Source organism: Vulpes lagopus, chromosome 7 (genome assembly GCF_018345385.1).
Source record: "Vulpes lagopus strain Blue_001 chromosome 7, ASM1834538v1, whole genome shotgun sequence".
NCBI lineage: Eukaryota > Metazoa > Chordata > Mammalia > Carnivora > Canidae > Vulpes > Vulpes lagopus.
In genome coordinates this window covers 109,827,176-109,854,452 of record NC_054830.1, presented here as the reverse complement: position 1 = coordinate 109,854,452, position 27,277 = coordinate 109,827,176, and the positions used below count along the sequence as shown (strand labels likewise).

The window sequence follows — 27,277 nt, the reverse complement described above, 5'->3', positions numbered from 1 at the left end:
GAAGTGTTCAGGGAAAGCAGTTGTGATTTAAAATGAGTTATGCAGTCTCATTTCACTTGGCTCTTTCAGGATAGACTACTCCAAATATCCTTTGGGGGATTTGGAGGAGGGTGCCACTCCTAGCTTTACGTTGGGGCTCCAAGTGTGGACAGAGGTCAAGCAAAGGCCAATCTTAGCCAAAACTGTTTTCATTGACTTTGGGACCTAAGCAAAGGCAGGGAGAATGGGTGAAGACCAGTTTCTGAAGAGCACCTGGAAGACTCTTTGGGGTCAGTCCCCCTGCCTCCACTCTCCCTACTAGGAGGAACAGGAAATTTTAGAGTTTAGTCCTGCTTCAAAGCCTGGGGTTCATTCATTCATTCATTCATTCATTCACTGCACAGCATTTCTTGAGCACTTGCTGTGTGCCAGACACCGTGCCACAGCCAGCTACGGCGATAGACAGAAGACATGTAGCCTCTGCTCTTCTCAGCTGAATTTACTGGAGGAGATGGACATCAAACAAATAATGACACAAATAATCCTATTTTGTAATTATATTAAGTGGTGGAGCCTTTCCTTAAGTAACTGAACTTCCTCTCAGTCTCTCTTGGTCTGAAATACACTATGATACAATAATTCACTCTTGAGGAAAGGAAGCAGAGACCAAGGTCCCAGAATGAAATGTTCCAACAGCATCCACGGATCTCATGGTCCCAGGCAAGAACTCTGCTCACGGGACAGTCTCGAGGCCATGCATGTGCAGTGTCCCTACATCTGAACCGAGCATGGTCTTCGGCTCCCCTCCGGAGCTACGATGGCTCCTTGGCACTTAGACTGGTTTTTAATGTTTGAGTTTTAGACCTTTAAACATTCTTCATACTGTTTGAAGAAGCTACAATTAACATCTCCCAAGCAGCTCAGCAGAACTTGGTTGCTAGGCAGCAGACCTTTAAAGACAATTTGTCAATTTCTGCCATAAGAGAGAAAAAATAGTAAACATTCACGTCCTCAGAAAATTACTTGTCTTCCAACTTTCTGGCCATGGCAAGGTCTCTGGTTCTTCGGTGTCCATTCTGTTCTCTTATTTAGTTTTCATAAATATTTCAGAGGCGTTTTAGGAGAATAATTGAGCCTTTTTCAAGCTTAACCTCTGGCAGTTCAAAGCAAAAAGGATGTTTGGGTGACAGTTAGGTTGCCATATTTAAGGACAGGTTTTATATAAATGTCCAGAGGCTCTTTGGGAAGGTACAGAGTACCCAGCTCTGCCCAGCCATATGTAGCTTTGGGCAGCAACCCAAGATCTGGTGGCAGACTGTGAAGGGTCTCAAGCCATTCAGCTTTGTTTAGCACCTCACATGTTCAGCCTGTGGCCCAGCCAGCCCTCACTGAACTCACCACCTTCTCATGGGGGTTTAGTAGGAAGAAACCAGGAGATTCCAGTATAGGGGCTGTGGGAGTTCAGAGGAAGCCCAAAACTCTGTCTGGGATCAGGAAGGTTTCCCAGAGCAGATGTGGACCAGACAGAGCCCTCCAAGATGAAACCGGCCAGCACCACTTTAGCAAGAGGGCAGAGTGTCCCAGTAGGGTGCTCCTATGTGCCAAGGGTAAAAAGTACTCCACACACTGCTGTGTATCTGTGTGGCCACAGGACCTGGTAGGCCCTACAGCTCAGCCTGAGGGAAGACTGTGCAAAACCACTGAATGGCTTGGAATTTGCAAAAGCCACCATCTGATTTGCACATTCCAGCCTTTTGGGAAGCTGTCTCATTTGGCTTGGAGAGGGGGCATTGAGCACGTGGCCAAAGGGGGCAGGGCAATCTGTCCAGGAGTGCTGGCTGGCCCCAGAGTTCAGGGCCTGGGATCCCTCACCCCTTCCAACACGTAGGACCTTGCATAGGTCATTTAACCCAACTGAGTCCCAGGATAGGGATGATTGGAACATCTACCTCACAGAGTTGGTGTAGGGACTACTATTAAATGAATTCAAGAACATCCCTCAAACTGGTACTGGGTACACAGTGCTCTTTAAGTGTTGGCTGCTCCCATTATGACAGTGCTTCCCACACTTTCATCAGTCCCCTGCCTGAAAGGGCCACTTGTGTCCAGTCTGCCACTTGCTCCCTGAGTGACCTAGGATGAAACATAGAACTCTCTTGGGGCTAGACTCTTTCTTCCCTTTCCTTTTCTCTCCCCCCCCCCACCCCCGCCTTCCTGAATCTCTCTGATTCAGTTGAGCCTGGGATCCTTTCCTTCCTGCTGAGTTGTCAGTGCCATGCCTATCCCTAGTTCAGGGTCCCCTCTCCCCAGCTGGTGTGGCTTGGCCTTCTGGTCTCTCGAGCTCCAGCTTTAAGCCCTGCAGACCAGAGGCTGTGTGTTGCTTTATTAAAGTCCCTGTGCTCGAGGACTTCAGCTCTACATAGACACACAAGGTATCTTACCTTGCCAGTGTGTAAAAAGCACTGCTGAGGAGCCAGCTGGGGGCTCAGACTCATCAGGGAATTTCCCAGAGAGGCCTTTTCATTCATTAATTTATTCATTCATTTGTTCATTCACTGAGTCACTATTTTCTGTGCAGCTACGATGTGGTAGTCGTCAGGCCCAGCACTGAGCACATAGCAGACAATGGGACTGCGGGGCGGGGGGGGGGGGGGGGTGTGCCATGGCGGTGGGGGCCAGGGGGGATGGCAAAAAACAAGCAACAAGAGTATACAAGTTAGTTATTGGGAGTGTAAGTGCTGGGTGGGAGGCGAGGAGGGATGTGGGAGTGGGAAGTGGCTCTATCGGATAGTTGGTGCTCCCTGAGTCAGGGCGGTCAAGAAAGGAGTCCTGAAGGAGATGGTACTTATATGACAGCCCAGGATGAGGAAATAGCAGAAGCTTTCAGACATACCTATGTGTCTCTGGAGGGGCACTTGGTGACAGTAGTGAAGGGTTGATTTCTGGGGCAAGATGATGGGCTGGCCCAGATGCAAGATTCCCCATGGCATCAGAGCGACATGGCTCTGGCCTGTACCACTTGGTTTACCTGATCAGTAGAACTTGAAGGCCATGATGAATCTACTGTGGGTTCAGTTCACCCTACCAGGTCCTGCCCTGGGGCCCGGAAGGAAAAAATCCAGCCCCCAGTCCTGCTGGGCTGGGCATAGGCCTCAGCTAGGAAAGGCCCAAGCTAGCAGAGGGGGACTTCTGAAGGGCAGCACAGAAGCACCCACTACTTGAGTTAGTGTTCTTGTATCAGGCATCTTATTGCTTGCTAATAAGATATGCAAATTATCAGGGCTGTGAAATCTTTGCCACATTTCATCTTCTGCTTAATTAGCATTTAATCGTAATTTCATTTTAATTTTTTCACACTGGCACCCTAATTAAATGTTAGGGTGTTAGTTTTAACAATTAAATTATATTGGCAAATAGAGTCTTCAGGAAACTTGACCTTTTCCAAGCCAGAGCCCTCTCCAGCTAGATGCAAATGTTAATTAGATTTCTGCAAGATGCTGCCTTGAGTCCCCTTGGTGTACCCATTTCAGTGGTTTCCTTGTTGTGGCCCCAGATTCAAATGAGACACACACACAGCTGGTGAATTGGCCCCTGGCAGGCAGAGGTTACCACTGAATGGGTTGGTCATGGGCTTCTGGAAGGCCAGTGATACTGGTGTTTTTTGTTTTTTGTTTTTAATATTTTATTTATTCATGAGAGACACAGAGAGAGGCAGAGACATAGGCAGAGGGAGAAGCAGGCTCCCTGCGGGGAGCCCAGTGCAGAATTCGATCCCAGGACTCCGGGATCACGCCCTGAGCCAAAGGCAGACGCAGACTCTCAACCACTGAGTCACCCAGGTGCCTGATACTGGTGTTTCTGGGGAAGAGTAGATTTAGGGTTTGCTCTGAGGCCTACAGTGTTTCCAGAAGTGGTTTCTCAACTTGTGATTTTCATTTGGTGATCACTGGGAAAGTTGGTGCCTAAGCAAGTCACGTAGTAATCTAGAGCTGCCACCAAGTCTTGAACAGCCCTTTGTGGGAGGCCACAGTGAGGTCAGACAACGGGGAGGGAGAGGCATTGCCAGTGGCAGCTGGGGATGGCCTTTAAGATTGTTCTGGGGTGGGAAGGCGGGCGTGACAGACAGAACATTGGGAAGAGAGGGTTCTCCTTGAATTAGTTGTTGCCCAGAAGAAAACCAGAGCATGGAGGTGGAGGCATTCATGGCCTGGCTCTGAGATTTGGATGGGCTTGATTGGGAAGGAAAGCAGCCCTGTCCTCCTCTGTCACACATACACAGGATGGCTCCATGTTGCCCTGGCTGAGCAGGGGACACAGTGAGTGTCCTTGTTATTGAGGGACATTGGAGACCCTGACCCATAGGAAGCCATTCCGTAAGCTGTGGCGGGGCCTGGCCTCTCCCTCAGCTGTTTATATAAGATCCTGGTGTTTCCTGCATCTGGAGTTGGTGCCCTACACTCCTTAGCACCTCCACTCATACCTCTGGTAGCAGTAGAAACATAATTCTAAACCTTCTGTAGAAATGCCTCAAGCAGTCAGTCCCTTAATGGTAGCAGTGCCTTCGCAGAAAGCCTTTCTACTGTCTGATTTTTCAGTCAAGAAGTTTTTCCCCTTCCCTCTGAGGTCCACTCCCATCTCTCATTCAGACTCTGTCCTTGAACAGATCAGAACACAGGTAAATTGAGTTCAACACATTTACTGAACATTTACTGTGTGCAGAGCCTGTACTGAGTTCAGAGAAGATGGGTCATTGTAATTGTTGCTTTTGAGTTGGTTTCTTACTTGTAAGCCCGCTTGAATTCCATTTACCTTTTCCTGCCCTGGCTGTGGAGCAGACCACTCTGAGGCCCTCTTTCCACTCCTGCTCCTGACAGGTTTTCCGGACAGACCTAATCACAGCCATGAAGATCCCAGACTCCTGCCAACTCAGCCCGGATGACTACTACATTCTGGCGGACCCGTGGCGGCAGGAATGGGAGAAGGGCGTGCAGGTGCCCGCTGGCGCAGAGGCCATCCCAGAGCCCGTGGTGAGGTAAGCCAGGCAGTCCGGGCGCGGGGGCCCTAGGCAGGGGAGGCTGGGGCAAGCGACCTTTGTAGCCTGTCTCTATTCCATCTTAGATTCTTTAGTCCCATGAACCACTGAAGAATTAAAAAAATACTGGCAGTTTATCTTTGAGGCTGAGGGCCCGGGATTGAGCTCAGCTCTAGAGCCAGATGGCTTAGGTTCAAATTGCCACTCACATTCAGTGTGACCTTGAATGTTATCTCCTGAGCCTCAATTTCCTTGTCTGTGAAATGGGAATGGTAGTAATATCACCTGTTTCATCCAGTGGTCAAGATGACGTAAGGTAATGATGCATGGAAGACACTTTACACAGGACCTGACACACACACAAACGCTCAGTAGAAACTGGCCATGGATTAGCCTGATGTTACTCCAAATGGGGTCCCATAAGCAGATCTTACCAGGGAAATCTCCAGGCTTTTAAATAGTCTTTAAGACAGGGCTAAGCCACGCTCTTGACTTCTGAAACAATTTCAAGGAGTTTTGAATTGGAAGGAGTTGAATGCTGGCACACAGCAGATGTTCAGGAAGTAGTTTCTGTGACCATCCTCAGGAGGATTCCCTACCAGGGCTAGGTTGGGGCTGGGTCAGGGCTGTCAGGGATACATCTTCTCCAGGCTATGTAGCCTTCTGGTGTTGTGGGTTGGAAAGACCACTGGTGCATCTTGGCTGTGGCCCCTGCCTCCAGTGACAGAGGTCAGCAAAGTGTGGCTTTTGCACCTTGAGAAACCCTCTAAGTCTTGTCTCTGGGTTGAGAAACCTGATGTTCTGGCCTACCCACCACACTACTTGGCCTTGGCAGCCCCATGCCTCTTTTTAGGCCCATTTTGACCAGGCTTGGGGGCAAAGATTGCAGTCTTCATCGTCCTTGACATTGGCACTGTCGCATCCTGGCAGCCACACCTATGAGTGGCCCACAGACCCCCAGTGCACAATTGGTGCCAGGCCTATGCTGGGCATGGGATTACAGAGGCAGATCAGACTCTGAAGCCTGCTTAGGTGCTCCTGTGAAGATTGGCTGCTGGGCAGGGTTCTTCCTGTGGTTCCTGAGGGCTAAGTGCCTGCCAACACTTGGTGTCAGGCCTCTGAGAATCATGGTACTTCTAGGTACCATTCTCTGGACCATTCTAGGTACCATTCTCTGTTATCCTCTGGAAGGAGAATATCTGGGATTTGTGCAGGGAATGTATACTTACATCTCCTACCCAGGGCCAGAAACATGGGTTAAGTCCCTAGCCAGTTTCACACTTTCATGTCTGCAGACTAAAGTACTATTATTAACCTATTTGGACCAGTTTTCCCTTCTGTACAATCAGGCTAATAACAGTAGCTGCCTAATGGTGTGGTGGGGATGAAATGAGAATGCACATGGCAAGGGCCCAGGGCAGTGAAGGGGAGGGGCAGGCCACCCAACTGAGCAGAGAGGTGAGTCCTGATTAGGCTTGGCCCAGCTGTCTGTCCTCCCTCCTTGATGTCAGTGTCAGGTGGTTCCAGAAACATCCAGTGGCCTCGGTAATTAATTACAGATGCTTCCACACCAGTAACGTGGCTTCTGTCTGCCTGTGCAGTGCTTTATCTGTTGACCTCAAGAGGAGAGCACGTGTTCAGACAGCTCTGGCTCAACTAGGTGCATTCCCCACATATGCACGGCTGCTCTAAGCTGACAGGAGCCAGACATTCCTGGCCTGTCCATGCTCTTTGGAGAAGACCAACTAGAGGCAGGGAGGGCTGTTCTCTTGGAGAAGTCTCACCTGTCTCCCACCAACCCAGTCCTTACATCTTCCTTGGCACCTCCCACTGCAAGGCCCTTCTCTGGAAGCCAGCCCAGCCACCACGGTCAGAATTGTTACAGCAGCTCTTCCTAAGAATTTCCTGGGCTGAGCCTGTTACATTCATCTTCTCATTTAATTATCACATCTGCCCTAAAAGTACATCTTACTGTCCCAATTTGATAGATGAGGAAGCTGGGAAATTCTGGGGAATTCCCTGCATGATCGTCAGGGCCTGTGGGGCTGGGCCAGGAAATCACAAGCCACGGAAACCAGCCCCAGGTTGCCCCTGTGAGGCCCAGAGACAGCGTGTGCCCCGATCACACTGGCATGCTGGCTCTGACTGCCCTCCCTCCTGCTGCTACCCTGGCCCCCTCAGCCTCCCACTTTGTGTCCAGTCCTCCCTGGCCTTTGGGCAGGTCTGTGCACCTCATGGTCTGAAATTTATCTGGGTAATGTGAACCTGTCTTACCCCCTGATCACGAATTGAGTGATAGCCTATGCTGCTCCCTTAATGTGGTCAAAAGACTCAATCCAGGCCACGACCAACCTCTGGTGTAGGTGTCATCTTTTGGAGTAAAGATGCTCCCCAACATCCCAGCCCCGCCATCTGCTTCTTCCAGCTGACCTTTGTCCTGCTGCCTACAGTTAAAATTCAGTCTTTGGCCTAGGGTCAGGTCAGTCCACACCTGGGAGGATAGCTTTTGCCAGAGCCAGAAGAGGCTGAACAGATGAAGATGAGAGCCCTGGGAAGCACAGGAAAAGCCTTTTCTTTTCTTTTCTTTTCTTTTTTTTTTTTTTTTGATTTTATTTATTCATGAGAGACACACAGAGAAAGAGGCAGAGACACAGGCAGAGGGAGAAGCAGGCTCCATGCAGAGAGCCTGATGTGGGACTCGATCCTGGGACTCCAGGATCACGCCCTGAGCTGAAGGCAGATGCTCAACCACTGAACCACTCAAGCGTCCCGGAAATGCCTTTTATTGTGTGAGCCCCTGGACCCTAGATTCTCTGAGGAAGAAAGGAACGTGATCTTGGCCCCAAGAGGTCTGGCCAGGTGGCAGCTAGCAGAGCACACAAGTGTAGGATGTTAGGCCCCTAGGTGGTAGGGCAAAGGTTAAATCCAAAACCTGATTGAGCATATGCTGGAGGCACAAACAAAGCAGAATCAAGACAAAAGTAGTCTGTGTTTTTAAAAGACTGTATTAATTCCAATAAGATCCTCAGGAGATTTTGTAGGACTGAGAGTATCAGTACTGCATCCATTCGGAATGATCTGTTTTACAGGATGGAGGAAGTGTTGCCACTAGTCATTACCTGAGACGTACCTGAATCTGGGCCTCTCATGTGGGAAAGGATGGCACTGAGCAATTTTCCTTGCTCCTTGCACCCCTCAACCTCCTCTGACCCTCCCTCCTGGTCTGGAGGCCATTTCCACTTCCCTGCCTTCTTCTTCCTTCCTGTCCCTGTGGGTGACACCTGGGCCACCTCCTGGAGCCCCTGAGCCCTCCCCAGAAGAGCTCAACCATGTGACTGCCACCCTGTCCTCCACTCCCAAGTCTGCGCTGAGCCACAACCCCGGGCAGCCCTGCCTTCAACCCCAGGAGGCCTCTTGGGCAAGTGAGGGGCCTCTCAGCCCTGGCAGGGCTGGCCAGATGGAAGCCAGGCTCTGCAGCAATAACCATGGCAACCGGTGGGGGGGGTGGGAAGAGCTGGCATTTTGAACTGGCATCAGGAACTCGGGCAGCACACAGCTGAGCCAAGAGGGGAAACTGTGCCCTCCCAAGGCAAAAAGCCCTCCTAGTCCATTTCAGAAGGAATAAAGTGATATCCAGAGGACTTAAAATACGCACTCACACACCTGTAGTGCTTACTGTGTGCCAGGCACTGTTATAAGAGGCTTAAATATATTCATCCATTTAACCTTCGCCAACCGTAGAAGGTAAGTACTATTATTACTGTTAGCTCATTTTTTTGGATAAGGTCAGGGGCACAGAGAAGTGAACCAGATTGCACACTGAGTGGTAGATCATGGGCAACTGGGCTGGCTCCATCAGAAGAGCGTGCCACTCTAGATCTTGGGGTTGGGAGTTTGAGCCCCACGTTGGGGATGGAGTTTACTTTAAAAAAAAATGTGGATCAGGACTTTGAGTCCACATTTTGCAGCCAGGACCCTTCCAAGCTGTCTCAGGAGAGCTGTGGCACAAGGGAGGGCTGCCCTGGGGTATGATCCTGGCACTGTTGTAGGCATATCTTTATATCCGGGGCGGGAGTCACCACAGTGAGAAACTGTTCAGGTTATATCGTATCTGGGGAATGATCAGGTGTGTTGGGAGACACTGTGTCCTCTGAAGAGGGAGACCTTTTCCATGGAAAGGTCCATCCTGGGCTGCAGCACTGTACTCAGGCCCCTTCTTACTCTAAAGGAGGCCTGGCCTTACTTCTCCCTGCGGGACACGGGGACAATCTCTGGCCACCTCCTAGCCTTGAGGGATGTAATGAAGGACCTGAAGCCTCACTGGTTCTATCCCACTTGTCCCAGAGTGGCTGGTCCTGGGCACTGCCCAGGAGAACACGTGGACTGCCTCCTATATAGGCCCAGGCAGGGCCGATCTACATCAGGGAGCTTAGGCTAAGCCCAGATGCCCTCATGGGAGGACCAGTAGAGGTGTGCTTTGGGCAGGATGAATGTTCATGGGATGTTAAGACAGTGGGTCAGCACCCACACCCAACCCACACTCTGCCCTTTGTTCTCCTTTCCTGCCTAGCCACAGTCCTTTGAGTTTCTGCAGCCTCCTTTAAAGGGAGGAGGTAGTGTCAGGAGATAACCTCCAGGCTTCACATCTCACTTGCCCACCAGTTCCTCGGCTGGGCTGGTCAATGTCACTGGAGACGCCCAGACCCAATGAGGGTGGCAGGCTGAGAGTCCCTACCCTTACGATACTCTCTCTTGATTTCCTAGGATCCTCCCGCCGTTAGAAGGCCCCCCTACCCAGGTATCCCCTAGCAGCTCTGAACTTGGCGAGGGCTCTCAGCCTGATTGGCCTGGGGGCAGCCGCTATGACCTGGACGAGATTGATGCATACTGGCTGGAACTCATCAACTCGGAGCTCAAGGAGATGGGTAGGTGACCTCCCAGGCTGAGTGTGGGATCAGGCAGTTTTCTTCTGAATGCCAGCATCCTCACCATCAGAAGGGCAGTGGCCGCGACGGGGCTCTGGTGCCACATGGCTGTGGGAGAAAGTCCCTCCTGCGTTACTGATTGGAGAATCTATTTGATGTCTCTGTGCCTTGTTTTCTGCAGCTATCAGCCGAGGGCAATAATAGCATGTGATTTGCAGAGTTCTTGAGGAGTAAGCCTATTAGGCTAAGGGCAAGTGAGCGCAGAAGTGAAGCTAGGATAACAAATGGGGTGGAGTCAGTTAGTATGGGCCTCCTGGCTAGAGCCTGCCAACGTGTCCTAGGAAGGTCCGCCCTTGCATACAGCTTCATCCCAGAGAGATTTCCTTGTTACCTCCATGAACATGTGTGAGTGGTCACAAGCCAGCCATCTGAAGTCACAGCACAGTGACCGGCCCCAGGGGTCTGTGAGACTGAATGAATGGTTCAGCCTATCCTGTGTCCAGATGATGAAACTGAGGCCCCTGACAGTGGGTGCATTTTCCCAGGTCACATAGCAGACGAGTGGAGACCCCTCCATCTATCTGTCCTGACAAGCTGGGCTCCTAACCCCCTCCCCCTGCTGTCCTCACAGAGAGGCCAGAGCTGGATGAGCTGACGCTAGAGCGTGTGCTGGAGGAGCTGGAGACCCTGTGCCACCAGAATATGGTGCGGGCCATCGAGACTCAGGAGGGGTTGGGCATTGAGTATGATGAGGATGTCGTCTGTGACGTATGCCGCTCTCCTGAGGGCGAAGATGGCAACGAGATGGTCTTCTGTGACAAATGCAACGTCTGCGTGCACCAGGTGGGCAGCCCATCAGTAACCACTCTCCACCCCTGGCCTTATCTGCTGCCTGGCCAGGCTGCTGCCTGCAGCTGGTCCTCCTGGCTATAGGCATGCAGTAGCACTGTGGCCACAGGATCCTGAGAAGAAGGACAAGGGAGGAGGTAGGGAATGGAGAGAGTGCCCCATGCCTCAACCCTGTCACCTAGACTTGAATAAATGCCCAATGCGTAGTCTTTCCATCCTTTTCCTGTAGGCTTCCCTCAGACTCTCCCTGCTGAACATCCTTCCTTCTTTGTCCTCCTCCTCCTTTCTCATCTGAACTTGGAGGCCGCTCAGTGCTGCGATGGAGAGCAAAGCCTGGAGTCAGGCTGCCTGATTACAGATTGTGGCCCTGTCCTTTACAATCTGTGGGACTTTGTCTTAACCTCCTTGGGCCTCTATTCCCTTAACTCTAAATAAAAGTAAGCTGTTGGGAGGATTCAGTTACTTCCTACGAGTTATTTGCTTAGAAGAGTATAGTACAGGCTGTAAGTATTTACCACTCCTAATCTTCTCAACCAGGTGTGTTGCCTAACATGCTCCCCTCTTGATCTTGGGCCCCAAAACTCCCAGGTTTGGGGCATCCCTGGGCCTTATTTGCAGAAGACTTGCCTGGAACCCAGTGGACCCACTCTGGCCCTGACTTTGAGCACATACAACAACTCCTTAGCCTCTGCTGCTGGAATAACCCCTGGGGAGCCCAGAGGGGCTTCACCACCTGTCAGTCAGGTGGGTAGGCAGTGTACCCTTTATTCATTCATATCCCTTATGCCAGTAGCTCTAGGCATGACCAGGAGACCCCTTCACACCTCTGTGAAAAAAGAAAGAAAGCTCAGGGCTTCATCTTCAGACAGCATACAGACCCAAGTTTGTGTCCAGCTTCTAGGAGTTCATGGATGCTTCTGAAGTCCGACATTAATAAATGGTGGAATAATAAGGAACCTCTGGCTAAAGTGACTGTCCTCCAACAGAGGGCAGAGCTGAGCCCTTCCTCAGAGAACCAGAGTCTTTGCTTTAAGATCTCTGTGGAGGCCAGAGCCTGCTAGCAGTAGGGCTCCGGAGCACCTAGCTCGGGCCAGGACCGGTACCATTTGCAGCTGAATTCTGACCAGATGTAGATGGTCCAAAGCACCTGACTGGTGACCACCCTGCTTTCTCCCTAGGCATGCTACGGGATCCTCAAGGTGCCCACGGGCAGCTGGCTATGCCGGACATGTGCCCTGGGTGTCCAGCCAAAGTGCCTGCTCTGCCCTAAGCGAGGAGGAGCCTTGAAGCCCACCAGAAGCGGGACCAAGTGGGTGCACGTCAGCTGCGCTCTGTGGATTCCCGAGGTGGGCACATGGCGGGCAGGGAGGAGCAGCCCTGGGGAAGTGGGTCCGCATGGAGCTCAGAACTCCGCAGAAGAGCACTGGGAAAGAAGGTGACAGGCCTCCATAAAAAGGGGTATCTCGTGTGTGGCACCTGAGAAGAACTGAGGCAACAAGCCACAGGTGGACTTGGATAGAATTCAGGTGGTATTTCCATGGGTAGATGGGATTATGGGCCACTGGGGAATCCAGGTGGTAGGTCTGAGAGCTGGGCAGAAGTTAGGCAGCAGAGTAGAGAGGGAAGCATGTTGTGGGTCCTTCCAAATCCAGGCAGTGGTTCTAACCAAGGTCAAGGCTCCCTGTTTCAAAAAAAATAAGCCTACTGACCTAAAAGGAAATCAGGCAGAGAGCTAATGAGAAGCGAATGGTGGGTCTGTTGTGATGGCTGTGGGTGGGATAGAGGGTCTGAGTCTGGGTGGGTGGGGGGAACCATGGGTGACAGGCTAGGCCTACAGTGAGTTAGGGAGTTGGGGCACTGGGCTCCTGGAAAGTCATCCTGTTTTATTTGAAAACGAAATGGTGACATTCCCCAGAGTTTCTGCCACAGCCCCGTTGTGTGTACCAACTCGAGTGTGTTGCCCCACCCCATGCTGCCTGTGCCTGCAAGTAAGCCAGGTGGCCCTGTCAGCGTGTGCCCCTCCCCTTCATGGGCTTCCAGCCTGAAGGTTCTTGCAGGGACCCACCTTGTGGGCTTCTGTGGTGATAGAGGGTGTTTTGACAGCGGTAACATGCTCCCAGAGCAGCATCTTGAAAGTAAGGACTACCTCTGAGCTGTGCCTTGGGCTGGGCACAGCAGAGACAGAACCAGCAAGCACCCTTCCATCCCCTGGGAGCCCTTTGGTTCAGGACCTGGAAAGGAGCCCTCCTTCCATCTTCAGGCATGAGCAATGGGGAGGTAGATGTACCCTCGGGGGCTGAGGGGTGGGCTGTGCTCAGCAGACTTAGGTATGGTTGTTGGCTTATCCCTGTAGGAGGAATGGGAAGAATCAGACAAAGGCATCCCCATTGGCCAGGCAAGCCCTGGAGGCCCCCAAGAAGAGGTGCTGCCTTGGAGTCTTTACTTGCTCCCCAGAAATATGAACTATATAAGTAATGTTCTGATAAGAATTCTGAAGGTGCTGTTAACAAAGGGGTGAGGTACAGAAGACACCGGGATGCTGTGTGTACTAACGTGTGTGCGTGTGTGCATGTCTGCATGCACAAACACACTCTGGAGCCTCTCTGCCTTGAGGCCCACCCCACCACAGGCGCGCACACACAGTTAGTTACACAGACTGATGTGCGCTCTCATACACAGTCACAAACAATTTAAGACTTGTCACAGGTGAGCCAACACTAGCACACTCTCTTAGTGGTCAGCTTTGGAGTTAGGAAGGTCTTGGGATTCAGGGGCTCTCCCCCTGGCCTGTGTGCCCACTGCCTGGTTTCAGCAGACAAGAGGCCTGATGCAGCTCCCTGTCTCCTGCCCAGGTCAGCATTGGGTGCCCCGAGAAGATGGAGCCCATCACCAAGATCTCGCATATCCCAGCCAGCCGCTGGGCTCTGTCCTGCAACCTCTGTAAGGAGTGCACAGGCACCTGCATCCAGGTACAAGGTCCTTCACCCCGCACCTGCCCGGGAACTCATGCTGAGGTCAACTGTGTAGAGGGGCACATCGTGAACGTTCCGGAAAATGGGCAGCTGCCGCCACCCTCCCCTTGTCCTCATGGTGCTACAGACAGAACCATAGATGGGCCATGGAGGCCTGAGACCAGAGCCAGACCCAGAACCCCACCTGAGGGGCCTTCCTCCATCACCACTTCTCGAGGCATGGGGCATAGGCCCTGGGAGCAAAAGCTCACCACACTGTTGTAGTACTCAAGACCCTGGCTTTCCCCAAGAGCAACTATCTTTGGGATTACTAAATATGTTGACCTCACTTCTAATCTCAGACTTAACATGTGGGAGGAATAGGAAACACTTTTCCTGCAGATGAGCTAACAGGCTTTCCCTGTACAGGGCAGGGCTGCACCAGTCTTTCCATGGCAGTGGTTCCCAAATTCTGGTGTGCGTCAGTATTACCTGGAGGGCTTGTTAAAACAGATTGCTGGGCCTATCCTCAGAAGGCCTGATTCAGTAGACCTGGAATGGGCTGGGAATTTGATCCTCCAGCAAGTTCCCAGATGATGTGATGCTGCTGGTCTTTGGGTTGAAAAGTAGGGGTTCATTCTTTGTCTTCCTCATTTTTCTAGCAACAGTTGTCATTGCAAACACTAGATGTGCCTCCACCCATTTTTAAGACTTTCAAATGTGAGTGCAGCATAAACGTTTATTAATAGTTGGGTGGGGTATTGCTGAAACATTTATCAACTGCCCATAGCCATCATCCAAGGCTGGGAGGGAGGAGCAGGTCCTGAGTTGGCCCCAGCTGCCTGGGCAAGAGAAGGAAGGGGCCCATGTCTTCCCAGAGGACAAAGGAGGTGCATGACTCCCCATCTTAGATCGTCTTGCAGAAAGGAGGCAGTGACCCATCACCATCCTCTTTCTTTTGATGCCTCTTGTTCCAAAGTGATTTTGCCCACACAGTAATGCAGCTTATTCCCAACGGTTGTCAAACACCTGACTTCATTTTCCTGGGATATATATGGTGCTGAACCTCATTTCCTTTCAGGCTCCCCCAGTTCCCCTTCAACTTGCAAGAGCTTCCATACCCACAGGATGTTGGGGGTCCATGCCATTTTATGTCGGGTCTCGCCAGCATCCTGGATTCTCGGTGGAACCCTGGGGGATGTCCCACATCCTCTTCGCTCCTAGCAGGGCTCCCTTCATGCCTGACACTTCCCCTCCTCTCCCTCCAGTGTTCCATGCCTTCCTGTGTCACAGCATTCCACGTCACATGCGCCTTTGACCACGGCCTGGAAATGCGGACTATATTAGCAGACAACGACGAGGTCAAGTTCAAATCGTTCTGCCAGGAGCACAGTGATGGGGGCCCTCGGGGTGAGCCTACCTCCGACCCCGTGGAGCCCAGCCCAGCCAGCGAGGACCTGGAGAAAGTGACCGTGCGCAAGCAGCGGCTGCAGCAGCTGGAGGAAGACTTCTACGAGCTGGTGGAGCCAGCCGAGGTGGCTGAGCGGCTGGAGCTGGCTGAGGCGCTGGTCGACTTCATCTACCAGTACTGGAAGCTGAAGAGGAAAGCCAACGCCAACCAGCCTCTGCTCACCCCCAAGACCGACGAGGTGGACAACCTGGCCCAGCAGGAGCAGGACGTCCTGTACCGCCGCCTCAAGCTCTTCACACACCTGCGGCAGGACTTGGAGAGGGTGAGTGCCCTTACTGTCGTCTCGTCTGCAGGCCTTGCCTGGTGGGCATCCTGGGAGGCCTTTCTGTCCCACGCACACTGTCCCCTAGCAGCCATGGCTCTCCAGGACTCAGATGATATGCTCTGGCCAAGGAAGGGGCCGTGAGCCTACAGTTCTCTGACAGCGTGGGGGCTACAATAGGGAAGCATCTAGCCCTTGAGTCTCTGAGCCCCTCTTAGTCCCAGTGCTTTTGTTAGGCCTGAAGGGTGGGGGTCCTGCTAGGGTCCTGAGGCTATAGGGCATCAGAGCTGGGGCACAACCCAGACTTCCAGCGTCTACTGCCCTCTGTCCCTGTCTGTGGCCTCTCTGGGCCGTGCGTGTTCCCAACACATGTGCTAGACCAGGGCAGGAAAGACAGGTGTTAACATAGGGCGTGAGGGCATACGGGTAGGCCAGAGACACAGTGGCCTGTATGGAGTAGAAGGATGGAGCTCAGTGGGTGGGCCAGAATGTATGTGGAAACTGCTGAATGTTTTAAGTAGGGACTGTCCCTCTGTAGCTGCAACTTCCAAACATTCCCCCTGGAGAGGGAATCAGGGGGCCTGCAGTGGGTGGGTTGGCCCAATGGCCCCATCCCCTCAAGACTAGGTGCTAGGAAACAGAAGGTCTTGGCTTGGTCCAAGGTGGTAGTTCAGGGAGCTGAGTGCTGTTCTGGCCTCTCCTCTTTGGGACATTCAGTTCTAGAGTTCCAGAGCACATGGGGTCATGTCACAGTGTCTTCCACACATGGCACAGGCACATGTGCCTCCCCTTCCCCCGGGCCTTATTAGGAAATAGCCCTGAGTGGAAACGTAGAGGGGCCTCTATGTGGCTGGAGACAGCTGCCTATTTTAGGGCCATTTCTGTTGGCAAGTCTGTAAAATGGGTAGAACAGTTGGGCAGGTGTTGTGCTATGTTGGGGGGAACGTGAGGTGGAGGCGCTGAAACTGGACCTGGCTTGCCCGATCTCCTTTAGCCTACTCCTCTCCCCTGAGACCTGGTCAAGGGAAAACAACCCCACTGGCCTGGGAGGGAGCTTACTGCCTGCCAGCAGGGTCAAAAGGGGAAGGTGGAGAGTGGGGACAGCAGATGCCCCTTGCTCCAGCCAGGCCAGAGGGCAAGGCCGTCTACATTGCAGCCACCACTTCCTGGGCAGCCCAGCGTCCTGTCTCGTGGCAGTGGCATCAGGTACATGAGGACATGGAGTACTTTCAGTGACGAGAGCTGCTACCAGAGTTGTCCTCAGGCCACCCCTGAGTCTGTACTCTCCATGTCTCCAGCACAAACACCCTGCTTTTACTCCTGCTATTTCCCAAGTGACCCCTCAGGTCAGATCTCCCAGGGATCTCTGCTGGTCGGCACATGGTCTGGCGCTGGCTAGGCAGTGTTGGGAGGCCAGGGTACAGGGTGACTTATTTAATCATCATCCTAGGAAAATAGACAGAGTAGCTCCTCCTGGCCCTAATGAGCTGATGAGAATACTAGGGCTTCAGAAGATGAATGACAGGAAACCTAAGAGGAATGTGTGTTTTCTAGAGTTTGACTTGAATTTGGACCTGAATGGGGAGGCAGGGTTTGTCATCAGGATAGTTGTTGGCCTAACCTCCTATTCTTTTTTTTTTTTAAGATTTGATTTATTTTTCACAAGAGACCACAGAGAAAGAGGCAGAGACACAGGCAAAGGGAGAAGCAGGCTCCATGCAGGGAGCCCACTGTGGGACTCAATCCCGCGACTCCGTGATCACACCCTGAGCCAAAGGCAGACGCTCAACCACTGAGCCACCCAGGCGTCCCCTTAACCTCCTATTCTGTACATTTCCTGTGCAAAAGCATCCCCTTATCAGCCTCACAACCTCTCTACCTCATTGTCAGCTGGTACAGGTGTGGCCAGGGACCAAGGTCAAGGGCTAAGATGCCGCAGGTTCCCAGGCAACCAGAGCTGCCATGCAGATTTCTCCAGTAGAGGGACAGAGCCCTCCAAAGTCAGGTGTGAACCAGCCTACTTTTCCTCCAGGAAGAGGAGGCAGGGCCAACTTTCCAGGGCGTTGGAGGGCCCTGTCAGCATGCTGCTTCTCCAGCAGCCCCCGAGCTGGACTGGCAGGCACCAGCTGAGAGCAAGGCGAGGGAGCGCGCAGTCCTGGCAGGCGGAGGAGAGGAAAGTTAGAGTACCATGCGTGCCAGCTTGCCCCCCTGCGAGTCTATCCTCAGGGCCTTTCACAGCCACGCGTTGGTGGCTTGTGTGAGCGAGCAGGGCTGAGAGCTCTGCCACAGGGGAGGCTTTCTGCAACGACCCATGACTGCTGGTGGCCCGGCCATGGCCCAGTGCCAGTGACCGAGAGGATCCAGCCTCTCACTGGGCACTAGGCCAGCTTGGGCTGAATCCATCAGGGAGGCAGGGTTGGAGTTGAGACTGAAGCCTTGGGCGGCCTGGGTTTGCATCCAGTTCTAATGCTCCTCAGTGCAATGCCTTCTGAGTTTCACTTCTCACTCCTCTTGAGTTTCAGTTTCCTTTCTGTTAAATGGGAGTAATGAGGTAGCTGACCTTGGAGTCCCCGTGGAGGTGGAAGCACAGTGACCTCTGCTGTTAGCCATGGTTATTGTTGTCTGGTGCTGCCTGGATACGGGCTCCAGGGAGGATCAGGAGCGCAGGCCCGTGCTAGGACCTGGGAATGAATCAATCACAGGGCATCCTCCCCATCCCTGTGTCGTCATCCCCCATCCCCCAAGGCCCAGCAGGGTTTTTGCTGAGAGAAGCAGAAGCCAGGACCACACTGCTGCCACTTCAGCATGAAGTCCCATTTTATGGTCAGCTTAGAAGATGCTATTTCCTAAAATTTCAGCCGCAAACCTTGGCCCCGGCAGGCAGCTCAGGAAGGTATGGCCACTGCTGGCTCCCAGAGTTATTCGCAGCTGACACAAAAATTGCAGCTCTGATGAGCAGCCTGTCAATGCCAACTGGTGTCCCCTAGCAACCGTGCTGGCAGTTGGGCTTGCGCAGGGCTTGGTGCCCAAGGCTCTGGGTCTGGTTACCATGAGTTTACTCGGGAGCATGACCTGGCTTGAGAGGGTGGGGGCAGCGCTCAGAAATACAGCCCTCTCCCTGAAGATAGACCTGTGGATCTCCCCTAGGCCATGTGTCAGATAGTCCCATGGAGCAGACTCTGTCCTCCCACACACTTGCCACCCACCTGCTTCCTTGTCAGGTTGGCCATACCCTGTATCCTCTGTCTTCAGTGCCTGAATTGGCCTCCCACCGAAGCCAGCCTCATCCCCAGTAGCCTTGGCCTCCAGAGCTATGGCCCCCTCAACCCCTGTGTCTCCCATCTCTAGGTTGCTGCCCACCCATTAGGGCCTCCACCCCCACTGAAACCTGGCCCCACTTCCCCTGCTGCTTTGTCAGTCACCTGCAATCTCAAGTGCCCCTCCTCCCCCACGGCCTCCTGTCTCCCTCCTCCTCCCTCCCGCAGGCTCCCTGCACATGTGGCTGTGCTTGTGCCTATGTGAGGGCCACATACCTGGCGAGCCTCCCCTGGTAGCAATCCCGTGGTCCTGGGCGGGCCAGCCCCACCGAGATTCCTGTCAGCCGGCCTTGTTCTGGGATGTCTGGGGCTCCCCAGCCTAATCCCTGTCTGCACCCCTGCTTCCCCTCGCTCAGGGCTCCCCCTCCTTAGCCCTCAACTTCGCTTCCTATTCCTCGGACCAGATCCCTCCAACTTCTGGGCCGTCAAGCCTGTCAAGCCTGTCAAGCCTGTCGAGCATCTCTATCGGTTCTCTGCCCTTTCTCCCGTCCCACTGCCCCCAGAACACACTGTGCCGCATGGGAATTGTCCCGCTCAGTCTCCAGGATTTGACTCTGTTTCACTTTCTCCCATCTCCAAAAGCACATCCTCCCTCCCTGTGTCCTTCCAGTCATGGCGCTCTCCCAACCCCATCCCCAGCTCTCCTTTCCTCTGCCACTGCTCACTCTTCCTTGCTTCTTCCTGCTCTGGCCAGGCTCCTGCCACCACCTTGTTCCAGGACTATCTGCCAGGGTTACCAACAGCCTCCATCTCCCTACATCTGGTGGCCACTTCTCCATCTTCATCCTCTGGCCTTCTCAGCAGTGGTGGCCACCCTCAGACATGCGTTCGGTCTTAAAATACGTTTCTTGTGGACACTCAGACCACACATCCTCCCTTAATACCCCAGCTCTCCTGCTCCCTCTGTGAATATTCCTTGGCCCTCGTGATTGTCAGTTCACCACACTTGGGCTGACCTCTCAGTGGTCTGCTCCACAGCTCTGCTCCGTATCAGGAGGCTGGTCCAGCCCACACTTCCCTTCTGACTTCCAGCATCTCATGCCCAACACAACCACAGGCCCAGGCCTGCTCCCCCCACAGGCTCCCTGGTCTCCACAAATGCCTCAACACCAGGCAGTCTAGCCTAAGATAACTGGCCAGGAGCCCTCCTTGCTCTCCTCCCCTCTCCTCACCCACATTCAAGTTCACTCTAAAATTTACTTATACCAAAGCAACTTCATCAAAATATAAAACCTGCTTTCATGACCGATCCCTAGTTTGAGGCAACTTTGTTACTTGATTCATTCTTTCACTCTGATTTTTTTTTAAGAGAACTTTTTATGTTTATAATCAGAAAAAACAATAATGACAGTGTCAGGAACCTGATAGCCTGGGAAAGCTTTCTAAGGTGGTATCAGTACTAAGTGTCCACAAGCCATCACAGAAGAGGAATTCTACAACATTCAGTAACATGTAACTCTATTAACCAACGGTCTTGAGAGAAATCAGAGAATTGTGGATGATTCCAGGGTGAGATGGGAACAAGGGGGGTCACATCGTGGCCAGTGTATCAACCACAGTATGTTGGCATTGTTGGGATTCTCACAGAAAGAACCATTCCTATCTTCCATAGCAAGAGCCTCCAGACACTACTGATTGTGTCATGTACCTTACAAGGGAAAAAATTGAGCACTTACCTGCACTATATTGTATTTTTCATGTCTCATTCATCTATCACTGCATATTATGAAACAGACATAATCAGAATTTCTAACAGGATCAAAGAGCATACCAGTAGAGGGGTACTTGGCTGGCTCAGTCAGTAGAGCTTGCAATTCTTGACCTCGGGGTTGTAAGTTGGAGCCCCATGTTGGGTGTGGAGGTCACTTAAAAATAAAAACTTTAAAAAAATATCTGTATAGATATGGATATATATCCATGTATGCAGTGCTATATAAAACGTACATTTGAGGATTCAGCCCCTAGAGACTTGACTATTCCCCCAAGCCTGGGAATCTCTGTGGGTTTTTGTTTGTAAGTAGGCCCCACATCCAGTATGGAGCCCAATGTAAGGCTTGAACTCACAACCCTGAGGCCAACACCTGAACTGAGATCAAGAGTCAGATACTTAACTAGCTGAGCCACCCAGACACCCCACTGTGTTTTTAACCAGCCACGCAAGGGATCTCAATGCCAGTAATCCAGCTGGGTTTGCCTTAAGAAAATTTTTTGTAAAGTTTCAGATGATTTTGGATTTTAATAGGAAGTGATTATCTTTGAGAGGGACATCTACAACTGTGAGCCTCATCCTATCTTTAGAGATTAGTGTTAAGAGTAAGTTTGAGGATAGCATGTTTGGAAAATTTTTATTTTATTTTTTTTAAGATTTATTTATTTATTCATGAGAGACACAGACTGAGAGAGAGAGGCAGACACAGGCAGAGGGAGAAGCAGACTCCTCACAGGGAGACCAATGTGGGACTTGATCCTGGATCCAAGGATCATGACCCGAGCCGAAGGCAGGCGCCCAACTGGTGAGCCACCCAGGCATCCCTGGGAAATTTTTATTTTTTATTTTTTTATTTTTTTTTTTAAGAAGTTTTTTCAAATATTTTTTTTAATTTTTTTTATTTATTTATGATAGTCACACACAGAGAGAGAGGCAGAGACATAGGCAGAGGGAGAAGCAGGCTCCATGCACCGGGAGCCTGACGTGGGATTCGATCCCGGGTCTCTAGGATCGCGCCCTGGGCCAAAGGCAGGCGCCAAACCACTGCGCCACCCAGGGATCCCTGGGAAATTTTTAAAAGCCAGACCTTGACTGATCTGTTTTTAGGCTGGACACGTTGACTGGTTTGTTTTGAGGCCTCCAAAGATTCCATCTGTCTTCACCCCCACTGTCTCCATGCACACCAGGCCACATGGCTGCCAGGAAGGAAACAGACCAGGATACAGGAGAATAATGTTGGGCTGGTTGGATACAGTAGACAGGGAAGCCCTTTTACAAGGTAATGTTTGAACCAAGGACTAAGTCCAGCCTTGGGAAGAACCTTGACTATATACCAAGGCCCTGAGGCAGAAATAGGTTAAACACAAAAAGGATGAGACTGGAGGGCAGTGTAGCTGGAGCCTAGAAGGCCATGGGACATGGGCTGAGAGGTGCCAGTGGGAGGCCATATTGGGCAAGGCTTTGAACTGGGCTCTGATTTCTTTTTTTAAGTGTGATAGGAAGGAAGCTATGTTAGTTTCCTAGGCCTTCTGTAACAAAGCATTACAAATTCAAAGACTTATATACAGCAGAAGTGCATTTTCTTACAGTTCTAGAGGCCAGAAGCCTAGGATCAAGGTGTCGGCAAGGTTGATTCTGTCTAGAGCCTCTGAGGGAGGATCTGATGGCTTCCAGGCCTCTCTCCTAGCTTCTGATTGCTGGCAACCCTTAACATTTCTTGATTCATAGACTCCTGATTCCATCTCTGCCTCCATCATCACATGGCTCCTATATGTCTTTACATGGCCTTTTATAGTGATACCAGTCATTGGATTTAGGGCTCATTCATACCCGGTAAGACCTTATCTTAACTGATTATATCTGAGGTTCCAGACAGACCTGAAATTTGGTAGGGGGCACTGTTTAGTCCAGTAGGAAAACCAGCAGAGGTGTTGAGGGAAGAGGATTTACATTTCAAGATGATGGTTGGGGATCACAGCGGGGTCAGAATGCCTGCCTCTCCGGTGGGGCGGGCAGATGCAGGGGACTAGGCAGTGGAGGGAGCTGATGGGAATGAGTTCCATTCACCAGGGACTGATGGGACTCGGGTAGGCTGGCTCTGGGGGCGAGTGAGGAGGACCTGGGTCCTGAGGGTGACTCCAGGGTCTCAGCACGTACACCCCACCCTGCCCCCAGCAAAGTCCCTCCCAGATTCCCCTGCCTGGCCTTATTCTGAATCCTCATCCCCAGCCTGTGCCCCTCTGTGTGATCAGCTCCCACTCAGCCTGGCTGCCCCTTCTCCAGGAAGCCTTCTCACCACCCTCAAGTCTGGGTCAGGGCTGCCTGGTCCTGTCAGTACTTGCTCTACATCTCTCTGCCCTGCTAGGTAGGAAGCCCTCAGGAGAAAAGGACCTCCCCGACTGTATTGCCCACTACTGAGCCCAAGGCCCAACACCACATGAGTTCCCAGAGCCACAGCTTGTACTTAGGGATGTGTGGCTACGAGGAGGTCCTGAGGACATCCAGGATTTGAAAGGAAGCAAAGACCCCTAGGCTGGGCCAGGTTGCTGCCCCTGGGTAGGGTCTCGGATGGCCTGTGTCTTTGGTGTAAGCTGGGTGCAGACAGCAGTGTAGAGTGCTGCTGAGCCAGTGTTCTGAGATTTCTTTCACTACTAGGTTCAGGAAGGAAGGGAAGGATGCCCGTGTCTGCAGAAAGATATAATCACAGCTGCCCCCCAGGCCTGGAGAAATGGAGGTCATGTTGATAGGCAGGGGCTCTAGAACCCACAGGTCTCCCCTAGGTAGCTTAAGGACGTGAAGCCTGAACTCAGCTTTGAAGATGGAACCCAGCCACAGACAGAGGTACTAACCTGGTGGGACCCAGAATTCCGGCTCACAGCTTCTGGCCAGCTGTCTCAGCTTTGGAGACTCCAACCTGAGCTGATGATGATGCCAGACCAAGGAAATGTCTTGAGGGAGGGGGCCTGGTCTTAGCTCCAGCAGTGTGATATATTCTGAGAGCAGCAGTGAGGGGATGGCACACTGGGGCAGGGTGCCAGGTGGACGGGGAGCAGCATGCCCCAGGCTACAAGTGCTTCCTGAACAGCTGCAGAGTGGGTCTGTGTCCCATGAGCTAAGCAAACTGGTCTCCCAGGCACTAGATACTACTCTTCCTAGGGAGTCGGAGAACCCCCTGCCCTTCCCCTTAAGGACTTCTGTCTTGGCCAGAGCAGGTGTGGGCTTGGCTCGGGTCCTACTGCAGCGGGTGGACATGGGTCGGCCTCAGCAGGACCCAGGTGGGTCAGAATCTCTTCTGCTTTGTGTAGCATGGCCATTTGTGTCTCGGAACAGGAATTGGGTTTGCCATAGTGCTTATGGCTATGGAATATCTTTGATGGAAAAGGCCTCGGACAGAGGGCAGAAGGATGGACTTGGTGACCTTGCCAGGCCCCCGCGAGCCTTGGGGCGCTGTGTGTATAGCGGAGGGCACAGCCACATTGGAAGGGCCTTGAAGAGGGCAGCATGGCAGACTGGGCCGGGAAGTTAAGGCCAAGAGGAGAGGCAGGTGGGGTCACCAGCCTGAGCTCACTAGACACTTTGCCCTGCCTGCTCTGTCTCTGTGGGTGCCACAGGGTCAAGGCTATGCTTAGCCTGTGTTTTGGACCAGAAAACGGTGACTCAGGGCTGAGGACACACTCAGGGCTTAGGAATTGATTCCCAAACATCCCAGGTGGGTTAAACAGTGGTAGCCCCCCAAAGTTGGGAGGTCAAAGGTAGCTGCCCTGTGAGTAAAGTGGGAAGTTTCTCTCCTATCTCCTCAGGTGAGAAATCTGTGCTACATGGTGACACGGCGTGAGAGAACAAAACATGCCATCTGCAAACTCCAGGAGCAGATATTCCACCTGCAGATGAAGCTGATTGAACAGGACCTGTGTCGAGGTAGGCACCTTCCCTGCCCACCACCAGCCCCTGCTCAGTGCACACACTCTCAAGGGGCTGTGTCCCAAGCGGGGGCGGGCGGGCGGTGGAGGGGAGGGCTGTCTTCAGGGCCTGGTGGGGGCACACATATGAAGCCAGGGGCCCCTGGCCCATCCAGGGACCCTTCATAACCAACTAATAGGCCAACCAAGATGGGACTTCCCAGGGTCCTGGGTGTGTGTTGGTGACAAGGAGCCAGACATGGGACTGTGGGCATCAGTCTGTCCTAATGGGCCTTTCTGGTCCACTAGGGACACCTGGGTGGTTCCAGGGCCATAGTGGTTCAGGAGTAGATGCATGTGAACGGTGTGGCTCTAGGCTGCTCTTGGGACAGGAAGGACCGGAAGTGGTGAGCTTCCCTGAACTGTGCCTCCATGTTGATCCTGAATCGGGCAGCTGCCCCAGAGATGGAAGAGGACCTATGTGTTCTTTATCTCTGACCTCATCTCATATAATTTAGATGTTGTACGAACAGGGATTTTTTTTGTTTATTTTTGTCTTAAACTCCTGTTGTCACAAACACTGAAGAGATCTGTAAATCAAAGGCCAAAGAAGCTTCAGCATTGCTGTTATCTATTAGTTGTGTGGATAATACCAGACACAGGGCCCTTCCCAGAGTGTTTACATGTGAAAAGGGCATCACTTAACTCAAAAAATGGTGCTCTGATATTGAAGTACATGTAGCTGGATGGAGAGAGATGATAAGTCAGGAGCTGCCATGGCCAGTTCAGCCTCTGGGTCAGGCTGGGCCCGGAGTGGAGAGGAACCAGAGCTGCTGGACCAACCCCAGAACGAATGCCTGAGGACCTGATGCCACCCCACTTTGGCCCAAGCCAAGCTACCTCGTGTGCACTTTGGGATCACTACTCACTCTGGCCTAAGAAACCAGCACTGCCAAATACAGGTGTTGGTTCAGAGCGGATCATGTCCACACAGAAGGCAGAGTTTACCATGCATCCCCAGGACTGGCAGCTTCCTGGCCGCCACGGTTATGCAGACTCCCTCTTACCTGGTGATTTTTTTAGTGAGCATGACCTGAGTGTAGACGGCATGCCAGGCCCTGCTGCAGGGCACATTGCCATGGGCTGAATGGATAGAGCTCCGGTCCTTGTAGAGCTCACCATCTGGGAAAATAAAGGCAGGTGGTACCCTAGGGGCTGCAGTGGTGATTTTGGAGCAACAGGTCAGGCTTCCTGGGACCTCACTGTGGCCACGCATCCAGCTACAGAAGGAGAGCTGCCCACAATCAGGGCGACAGAAAGTGGCAGGGCACATAGTACCCTCGGGAAGCATGGTCAAGAGCCGGATCTCTACCCCCGTATTGAGTCTGGGAATGTTTGTAGCTCCTAGACCTGAGTGGCAGCTACAGGTAGCCCTTTGTTCAGGGCAGGTCATTTGGAGTGAAAACTGGTTTGCCTCTGCCTGAAGTCGATGCCCTCGGTGTTAGGACACTTGGCCCCCGGGATGGGACATGGCTACGAGCATATTGTTGAGGACCGGCCAGACAACTGGAGAAGGCTTCCCAGGGCAGTGATATTTATGCCATGAGCTGAACCAGGTAGTAGAGGGCAGGACGATCTGAAATTGTAGAAGCTAGAGCCTGTCTTTTTAGAGAAACTGGAAGGAGGCTGGTATCACAGCAACGGGGGCCAAAGGACATTGTCTCAGGTAAGGTTTGGGGGGTTGATGGGGTCAAACATACAAGGTCTTGTGGCCTCAGAGAACTCAGACTTTCCTGAGGACAGTGGGGGAATCTTAGAATTCTAGTCTCCCTCCAAAGTATGTAGGCACTGGTCCCGTGTCAGAGATGAGGCTTCTGAGACTCGGCCTGAGGTTGCACAGGGGATTAGCTGCAGAGCTGAGGAGATCCCATTTCTCTCAACCTCCTTGTAAACCTTTATCTGGGAAGCACGCCAGCTTCTGGCTGAAAAGCTAGATTTCTGGCAGCTGGGCCTCTCCCTACAGATGTCCTCCCCTGCTCCAGTGTTCTCTGCCTCCCTACACCTATGTGGTCATGGGCCAAAGGGATATGGGGGCCAGGTGTGCACCTCGAGTTGGCCATCTACTGTGTGACCCCAAGAGTAGAACAGGAGATTTGCTCAAGGGACTGACCACTGTGGCAAAACTAGAACCCATGTCTCTCAACTCCTCAGATAGTGTTCTGTCCATCTTTGAGTCTGGCTCCTCAGCCTAGCATTGATGGCCCTGTCCTGGCCACTCACCTCCACCACCCTTCCCACCCACCAGTAAGGGGTCCCCCCAACACCTAGAGGCCATGTAGATCAGACTGCATTCCAGGTCCTACAGGGTGTCCTCCACCCTCTCCAGGCCACTCAAGGGCAGCAGTAGGCGGTGCCTCCTCTCTTCCCCACCTGCTGTCCCTGACTCACAGGAGCCCCACTTATCCCAGGTGCCCATGGCTCTGCTCCCGGGGCCTGTTGGCAGTGCAAGGGGACCTAAAAGGGGAGGCACAGGAGAGAGGACTCCTAGGATGGCCTGCAGTGATCGTGGTTTTGGTTGAGCTGCTTGGGGTAACCACCTCCTTCCTGCTCTGTCTTCCCTGGCACAGAGGGATCTGGGAGGAGAGCAAAGGGCAAGAAGAGCGACTCGAAAAGGAAAGGCCGCGAGGGCCCAAAGGGCAGCCCCGAGAAGAAAGAGAAAATGAAGGCGGGGCCCGACTCAGTCCTGGGGCAGCTGGGTGAGTGAGTGGCCACACTGGCCTGGCAGACATGGCCAGCTTCACAGAGTCCCTCCACGGGCAGCTCCCAACTTAAGACCAGCGGGGTCTACCGGCACCTCCGTCGCACAGAGTAGGAAGCCCAAAGG

General features: G+C 52.6%; 1 protein-coding gene across 11 annotated transcripts in view; it reads left to right on the top strand.

Annotated features, from left to right (window-relative positions):
* The window catches only part of JADE2 (jade family PHD finger 2), a 52,266-nt gene that overhangs the window by 19,154 nt on the left and 5,835 nt on the right, over positions 1 to 27,277 (top strand). For all 11 annotated transcript variants that reach the window (XM_041761171.1, XM_041761177.1, XM_041761169.1 and 8 more), the window contains 8 exons: positions 4,854 to 5,011; positions 9,776 to 9,936; positions 10,568 to 10,779; positions 11,964 to 12,131; positions 13,638 to 13,754; positions 15,005 to 15,469; positions 24,295 to 24,412; positions 27,021 to 27,149. In XM_041761171.1, coding sequence (XP_041617105.1) covers positions 4,854 to 5,011; positions 9,776 to 9,936; positions 10,568 to 10,779; positions 11,964 to 12,131; positions 13,638 to 13,754; positions 15,005 to 15,469; positions 24,295 to 24,412; positions 27,021 to 27,149 — 1,528 coding nt within the window. The remainder of the gene's footprint in view (positions 1 to 4,853; positions 5,012 to 9,775; positions 9,937 to 10,567; positions 10,780 to 11,963; positions 12,132 to 13,637; positions 13,755 to 15,004; positions 15,470 to 24,294; positions 24,413 to 27,020; positions 27,150 to 27,277) is intronic.